Source organism: Branchiostoma floridae, unplaced genomic scaffold (genome assembly GCF_000003815.2).
Source record: "Branchiostoma floridae strain S238N-H82 unplaced genomic scaffold, Bfl_VNyyK Sc7u5tJ_1456, whole genome shotgun sequence".
NCBI classification, from domain to species: Eukaryota; Metazoa; Chordata; class Leptocardii; order Amphioxiformes; family Branchiostomatidae; genus Branchiostoma; species Branchiostoma floridae.
The window spans coordinates 14,941-23,679 of NW_023365722.1; the positions used below are offsets into that span (position 1 = coordinate 14,941).

The following is an 8,739-nucleotide window of genomic DNA, read 5'->3' on the forward strand; positions in this document are numbered from 1 at the left end:
CCTGCCCATAGACCGGTTTGTTCTGTCCCCATGTGGGCATCCATCCCCCCGGAATGTTTTAATCATACCCTCTGTAGTGTCTGTACCCCTTGTAGTGTCTGGTACCTCCTGTAGTGTCTTTACTCCATGTAGTGTTTTGTACCCCCAATATAGTGTCTGTTGCCCTGTAGTTGCTCTACTACCCCCAGTAGTGTCCCTACTCCTTGTAGTGTCTGTACCCCCAGTCTTGTCCATACCCGTCTTGTGTACAGATCCCCTGTAATGTCCAGTCCTCCTACCCTGTAGTGTCTGTATCCCAATTGCAGCATATAGGTACCCCTACTCTGTGAAATATAAAACAGTTCCCAGGCCAATGAAATGCTAACCTTTTACCTTGCTTCAGGTCCTGAAATAGCAGAGAACATGAGACGGAGTGGCAACAACGTGAAGTACCGCCCCGCTGTCATGAAACCGGGCGAAATGGGAAACTGGGAACCTGAGCCTGAGAGAATATCGGATGCACCGGGAGAGGGCGCCATCCCGTACAAACTTGGTTCGTATTCCACTCACTTATTTTTGCCAATACAAGTTTCAATCTACAGTAATGTTTATGGGGAAAATATTTTAAAACATATAATTCTTGGTTGAAAATAGTAACTGTTAGTGTTACACTCTTTTCTATAGCTTAGGACTCCTTTAATCATTGACTGGTATGTTTTATTTCGATTAGTTTTCGATAAGTACATTATTTTTACTTGTCTAACATATATTTTTCCACCTGTAGGTCCAGAGTACAAGGATGACATAGACAAGAGTATTAAGGAGTTTGGCTTCAACATTGTGGCCAGTGACAAGATCTCACTGGACAGAACAATAAAAGACATACGAGATCCTGAGTAAGTTATACTTGAGTGTATTCTAGTTGGTAACTGTAGCACCTCCAAACTTTCAACTATAAGGTGTTAGCAGTTGGTATGACATTTCTGGACTCCAATGTAAGAAATGTTCTTAGTATTCCTGTTTCTTACAAGTTCATATGAAAGGGGCTATATGTCATACCTGGGCTGTGATAACCTTTGATATGGGTGTACTGAACCAGTCTATGATATGACTGTTTTGAAAGGGTTTCTGATTAATCCCATGGGATTTCATGATAGAATGGGCTGCTGTCAAAAATCGAAATACCTGATTTGGACATTGGAATTGATCTTGCAATGATCCTAAATGTTTGAGGACAGCAAATTTTCTCAACTTCTGACGCATTTTGCATTGAAGTGATGCAGTTCTTTCTCAGTTTGGTATGATACCCTTGGTCCCAGCCCTCCAGCTGGTTGGACTGTCAGACTGATCTTTTGAGTGATGTAAAATACAGAATTGTGTATTGAACAATAATTCCTTTCTAAGTATTAGACTGATATAGAGTGTTTCAAATGACATAATATGTTCGTTTTACCTGGTCACCAGTAAAAACTATACATGGTGGATATGTTGGTGGTAAGAATTCAATGTTCATTTAAAAAAAAAAATGGTGTCAACATATCTAGTATTAATAAATGTATGGCTTTTTCCGTGCCAGGTGTAAGTACTGGCACTACGACACCAAGCTGCCTAACATGAGCGTCATCATCGTGTTCTACAACGAGGCGTGGTCGGTCGTCATGAGAACGGTCCACAGTGTCATCAAGAGGACCCCGCCCGAACTGCTGGCGGAGATTGTCCTGGTGGACGACTTCAGTACGAAAGGTGCGTGCAGTAATCATCACTCATTCGATATCTTAGCTAGTATCTGTTTGTCGTCTGTTGTTCCCTGTCTTGCGAGAGTTAGACGTGCATGCACTACCAAAAAATGTGACTCGTCTTTGTTCTTCGTGGAACAAAAATTATCTTCCAGAAGGAAAGTTATTCAGTGTCCAAGAACTGAGGAAAAGTCTCATCAAGGCAAGGAACAGCTTTCTAATAATCTAAGGATCTTAAACTTTCATGAAACCCCGTACCTGTTTTTTCTCACATTTATGGGATTAAATTCTAAATGATGTTTCTTCTTGCAAGAATTTTTCTGTTAAATGGACAGACTGAATTCACATTCAAGCTTTTAACAAAACTGTTTTTCATAGTTTTTACAAAATTCAAGGTGTTTTTCATCATTTTTCACAAGGAACTTTTTCTTTTGAATTGAGGTTGTTGACTCAATGTGCATTGTGTCTTTTGCTCTTTTTGCAATAAACTTGATTTTACTTGTGTTGGCGTATATCTATTAGTTGAAATACAACACAGGGTATTCTGTATCACCCTCAGTCCCTGCCCTCCCATTGCTCGGGCCATACCTAGGACGATACGGAAATGCCCCGTGTTGTATTATGTATGTCATTGGTGACATAAGCAATTTTCCTTGTTTGTATTGTTTTAGAACACTGGAAGCAGAGGCTGGATGACTACATAGTCCAGTTCAAGGGCCTGGTGAAGCTGGTCAGGAACAAGCAGAGGGAAGGGCTGATCCAGGCACGCAGCATCGGGGCACGGGAGGCCACCAAGGGCAAGATTCTAGTCTACCTGGACTCCCACTGTGAAGTTGGCATCAACTGGGCTCCTGCTCTCATATCTCCTATAGCTGTCAACAGGTGAGATAGATAGAAAGGGGAGTAATTTACTTTTCATTTTTCGTATATAGTAGCATACACCAAGAGATTTGGAGTTTGAATCCCAGGCTTGTCACTCGCCCGACAAGCATACTACCAGAACTTTCAGGGTTGCAGTCCTAATTAAGAGACGTTAAGCTGTGGTCCATTGTACTTGGCAAAAAGAGCTTAGCCTAGTGAAATTTCCCTGTTACACTTCTGACTTCTCTGTCAGAAATATTACAATATATGCAGTAATGTAACATAATACCAAGCCTAAATTTTTTGCTAAAAATGCTGCAAGCTGTTGGCATCCATCTAAAAAAAATTACAGTTTTATAGAATAAAAAATAAAAATAAATGTTTTTCTAACCAACAGTTGTTGGGACCCAAATTTTTGGCTTACTCAGGAGCATAGTTCACAGAGGGAACTTGTCTGATCCAGCTCCCTGGATGTGACATGTGAGCCACGTGACTGCAGCAACCTGCAGGTGCCAGATAACCTGTCACCTCCCGTCTCGGTTTAGTGCTGGATGGCAAGCTTGAATGCACACATTCTCCCCCACTCAAACTCAAATACAGGACTTTGTTTGTTTGGTGATTTGTTTATTCCTACATTTATTCTGTCTTCCCTTCCCAGAACCACCTGCACTGTGCCTTTGATTGACGTGATTGACGGTAACAACTACAACATCTATGCCCAGGGTGGGGGGGACGAGTACGGACATGCCCGCGGGGCCTGGGACTGGAGTCTGCTGTGGAAGAGAGTTCCTAACATATCCAGGGAGAGGGCCAGGCACAAATATCACTCTGAGCCTTACTGGTTTGTGCCCCAGGGGTGGGGATGAATATCCAGGGTGGGGGGGGACGAGTACGGACATGCCCGTGGGGCCTGGGACTGGAGTCTGCTGTGGAAGAGAGTTCCTAACACATCCAGGGAGAGGGCCAGGCACAAATATCACACCAAGCCTTACAGGTATGTGCCCCAGGGGTGGGGATGAGTCTCCAGGGTGGGGGGGACGAGTACGGACATGCCCGCGGGGCCTGGGACTGGAGTCTGCTGTGGAAGAGAGTTCCTAACACATCCAGGGAGAGGGCCAGGCACAAATATCACACCGAGCCTTACAGGTATGTGCCCCAGGGGTGGGGATGAATCTCCAGGGTGGGGGGGACGAGTACGGACATGCCCGGGGGGCCTGGGACTGGAGCCTGCTGTGGAAGAGAGTTCCCAACACATCCAGGGAGAGGGCCAGGCATAAATATCACACCGAGCCTTACAGGTATGTGCCCCAGGGGTGGGGATGACTCCCCAGGGTGGGGGGGAACGAGTACGGACACACCCGTGGAGCCTGGGACTGGAGCCTGCTGTGGAAGAGAGTTTCCAACACACCCAGGGAGAGGGCCAGGCATAAATATCACGCCGAGCCTTACAGGTATGTGCCCCAGGGGTGGGGATGAGTCCCTAGGGGTTGAGGTGGGCTCCAAGGTGTGGGGCAAGCTACTAGTACCGGAGTCTGCTGTGGAAGAGAGTTCCCATTGACACACTCAAGAAGAGGGCCTGAGGCAGAGACTGCACCATCCTGTTTTGTCTCATCCATTCTAGTCGAGTCAAGCACTACAAATACAATCACAGAATTTTTGAATCCACCTTGAAAAGCATTTAATTTGTTTGTTTCAGACTACAGATATGGACTGAGCTGCCAGTCATACAGACAGCAGATTCTATCATAATCATGTATATACTGTGAACAAATATGCATTTCTTCCTTAAAAATTAATGACGATTTGTCTATAATAGGAAATTGAATTGACCCTCTGGAGTTTAGGACTCCTTGTAATGGCTCATATTTCAATGGAAAGATAATTTTACAGTGTTGACAGAAAACTGAAGCTTATGTTAAATCTTCCATTCTCTGTCCCCAGATCCCCTGCCATGGCTGGTGGCCTGTTTGCCATTGACAGGGAATACTTCTTTGAGCTGGGTCTGTACGATCCTGGACTCAAGATCTGGGGCGGGGAGAACTTTGAGATCTCTTACAAGGTATGTCTCATGTCTTACATACAGTCTTTAAAAATTTTCCATAGTTGTGAATTGACATTATAATAAGCTTTGAATTCTCCAAAATGATATTTCTGAATTGCTATGGAGTAACTGCACCTTTCAAAATTAGATTTGTCATTGATTTTTGTTCCAATGTCATATTATACATTTACTAATAATTTTGCACTGTATTTGATGTGATTTTGTCAAAACTAATGTTGAAAGTTAATGTTATCATCAGAAATTTCATGTTGTTGAATGTTGCCAAACATCAGCTTATAATTCAAAATGTTTTCTAGCATTAATTAACACGATACAAATGTGTACTAATTGGGACACCTGCTCAATCATTTTCAATTCAAGAGAGAAAAAATTATTTCAGCTATTTGAATAGTGAAAAAAAAAAGAAAGAAAGAAAAAGTACATGTCTTCTAATTTCAAATTATGACAATAAACGTGACAGTCTCTTGATATAGAACAACTGTTTTTGTAAAATTTAATATAATTCATGTTTACTTAAAAGCCACTCATAGATCTGAAGTAAAGCCTGTTTACAAAATGATATTACCCAGGAAATTTCTATAAAAAAGACTTAAGATTTTGAGAAGTGTGTTCACTTAACAGTAACTGTTTACAGTACATATTTGACGTTCATCTTGTTTATTGTTGTATTCTTATTGAATTATCATGTTTTACCTAATATTGTATTGCAGCAACAGCTCACCCTGCATACGTTACAACTGTTACAACAACATGACACAAACTAACACCATCATTTAACTTCAACACAGCATGCACTGCATTTCACAACAAACTGTCTGTCCCTGTTCTATCATGTTGTATATAAAAATGTTCGCCACAACGTTGCTTACTAAGGTAATATCTGTTTGCCGTGTTCCGTTGTGCTGTTTGCCAGTGCTACACTGCGTTGCTTCTAAATTCAGTTTACGTTGCATTCATATGGCTTGTGTTCTGGCATGGCAATATTTTCTACTCTCATGACTTTTTTATAATACCACATTTCCTGACAAATTGTGGTAACAAAAGCCTTTGATCCAAAGAAAGTTTACAGGTTTAATTTTTAACACTGGTTAGGGTTGTGTCAAGTTTTGTTCTGCTTTAATGCTAACAGTGGTCCTTACATGGAGGATTGGTCCATCATTCACCTTTCATTAAGGAGAGATTTGAAAATGGATATTATTAATTATTATGGAATAAAAAAGACACAATAACTGTTTCAACCACTGAGGAACTTAAGTTGTTGTAGTGATGTCAAAATTAAAGTATGATATCATGATGTCAATGAAAGATATGAAAAAGTTAAACCATGTTTGTACATGACTGTGGTAAGATCAAAGATACTAGATATTACATTTTACCTATTTGAACACGTAATGCATGCATGTACCAAATCTGATGTAGGTATGGCAGTGCAGTGGCCAGCTGTTGTTCGTTCCCTGCAGTCGGGTCGGCCACATTTACCGACTGAGGGGGTGGAACGGCAACCCCACCCCCAAAAACTCAGGGGAGTCTATATTCATGCAGGTTGGTCCGGCTTACCCCCACCCCTGTGTTTAGTGGCACAGTCCAACCTTGTTGTTGTTGATTGTTTGGGTGTTTACGTTTTATATTAGGTGTGGCAGTGCGGCGGCGAGGTGCTGTTCACCCCCTGCAGTCGGGTGGGACACATTTACCGGCTGAAGGGGTGGGCAGGGAACCCCCCTCCCCAGCACTCAGGGTCCTCTGTGGTTCTACAGGTTGGTCAGGCCCAGAACACAGCAGAACACCCCTGTGTAAAGAGTGGTACAACCAAATATTCTTGTGCTTAAAAAATGTGAACAAAGGAGTTTTTTGCTGATTTTGGGCCCAAACATTTAGGTACAGGGAGGTTTTGGAAGTTTGAAGTTAAGAATTACTCCTGGACGCACTCCATTCAAATGATAGAAGTTGCTTCAAAATCTACATCATTTCACAAGGAAGATTTTATTGAATAATAAAACCTTCTTGTTTCATGATGCATCAACAGCATTGGACATATTTTGGACCAGTCCACTTCACCAACAGGGTGTTCTGTATAATGGCTGGAGGGAGAGCATGATTACTCCTGACCATGGCCAGTGCTGTAGACACTAACCCACAATGCACTCTGGGTGCTAGCCAGATACCCCTGCCCCCCTTCCCCCAACATCCTGAAATAATTGCTGGCACCCAGGGTAATGCGTACCCAACATAGCTCTGCTGAATTATACCATTAGGTGCCTGCATGATTCCAGGACAGTCTGCATTAACCTTGTAAGCTTGGCTGATGTAAGGACAAGCTCAATGCTGCAGCTGATCTCAGTGCAAAAGGAAGCAGAACTCTTGTAGTGGTCACAGGTATATAGAGTCGTTACCAGACGTAAACAAGGAGACATAAATGCAAAGAGAAACTGCAACATTGGAACCCCTCTGCCTTCATATGTCCTAACTGTGGCCGTGACTGCCATGCAAGGATTGGCCTGCAGAGCCATGGGAGACGCTGTCAACCACGGTGACTTCATACAGAGCGCTACCATCATCTGCAAAGATGGAAGGATGCCTACTATCAGATTATATACAGGGCCTTCAGTCCATTAGTTGCTGATCTTTTTTTGCTCTCCAAAACTCCCCCGGGCTATAAAACCTGCCCGGATATTGGTCGGCATACACAGTACTGCATTCTGCCTCCAAAGAGACCGGCTGGCAGCCTGCATCATTAGTATGGCATCTGTGTAAAGTTGCTACATGTAGGTGGTCTTGCAGATGAGGGTTGTTGAATCTGAAGGCTCAGTCTGAATCTTGGCAAGACCCAGGGTTGCACTCTTGGGAAAGTTACACAACTTAGCAGTATCAAAAGGATTCTTCTTTGTTTTCCTTAGATCTGTCTCCTATAGCTTTTAAAGGCAAAGATCTGTAAAATTTATATAGCCTTTCGTGCATACCATTGCAAGCCCGTTTGGTATTTCAACTTTGGCTTGTTTGAGGCAATGTTGCATGTTTCAGTGTCCTTTTCAGAATGGATTTTTGGATCTTCCATTTTTGTGTCCTCTAATTCTAAAGCTGTTGTCTGGCCCATCTGTATTGTGTCTGAGGTTCACATCCAGTATGGTTTTTCTCTGTCAAGTTTTGTTTGTGTGTGGCTCAATGTGTCAAATCTTTGTTACTTCCTTGAAAATGGAGGCATTGTTCTTGGCTTGTTTGTTTGTTTTATGTGTGTTCAAATTTGTTTGTTCAAGTTGAGTACAATATGATGAAAAGTGTGGATTTTACGTTACATTTTAGGTTTGGATGTGTGGTGGCTCAGTGTTGAATGTCCCGTGCAGTCGTGTTGGACACATTTACCGGCTGAAGGGGTGGGCTGGCAATCCCGCTCCGAAAGAAGGGGGATTTTTTGTTTTACAGGTTGGTCATTCCAAGAACATTTCTTGGTTTTGAGTGGCATGACCCGAGAAGTTGAATGACTGTTATCGATAGAATGGGCAGAAGATCTCATGTTTCTTACATGATATACATTAAAGCTAGAGGCAGTTTGTTGGCAAGGTCTTGTCCATTAGGCCATGTTGATTTGATTATATGGATGACATCCTCCGGGAACTCCAAAACTGATGCGAGCGAGCGAATAAAAAAAAAGGTTGGCCAAAAAAAAAAGTTGCCTTCAGTATGAAATCAAAGTGGCCAGGAAGGTTGAACATAGGACTAAACACATAGTATGGTATACCAACAGTTATGTGTAGGGACCAGTACATCATACGGGTGCAAAACATTTTTTTCTTCTTGGACCAATCCGAAAGAAAACAGACCTGAAAAAAACAACAACAAAGGAACAGGTTTCGCCATTTACAAAATGGACTCACTATGTCGGCAGCCATTTGGGGTCTAACCGGGGGGCCAAGAAGACAACAAGAGCGAGGTCAAGTAGAGTTTATAGTCAATTGCACCAAGTTTCCACAGTCAAAGGTACAGAGACAGTTAGCCTTTATTACATGGAGATGGGATTTTAAAATGCAGTGGGAGTCCAATAACCCACCAAACAGATTCCTTTGTAGCAAAATTGACCAATTACCAATGTTTTGAGTATTGCCAGTT

At 42.5% G+C, this 8,739-nt stretch overlaps 1 protein-coding gene across 1 annotated transcript in view; it reads left to right on the plus strand.

Moving 5' to 3' along the window:
* The window catches only part of LOC118407751 (N-acetylgalactosaminyltransferase 7-like), a gene marked incomplete in the record, with an annotated part of 21,058 nt that overhangs the window by 5,198 nt on the left and 7,121 nt on the right, over positions 1-8,739 (plus strand). Inside the window, 7 exon segments of the mRNA XM_035808268.1 lie at positions 398-532; positions 764-875; positions 1,556-1,722; positions 2,387-2,597; positions 3,235-3,421; positions 3,532-3,722; positions 4,518-4,635. Of these exon segments, the coding sequence (XP_035664161.1) occupies positions 398-532; positions 764-875; positions 1,556-1,722; positions 2,387-2,597; positions 3,235-3,421; positions 3,532-3,722; positions 4,518-4,635 (1,121 nt within the window).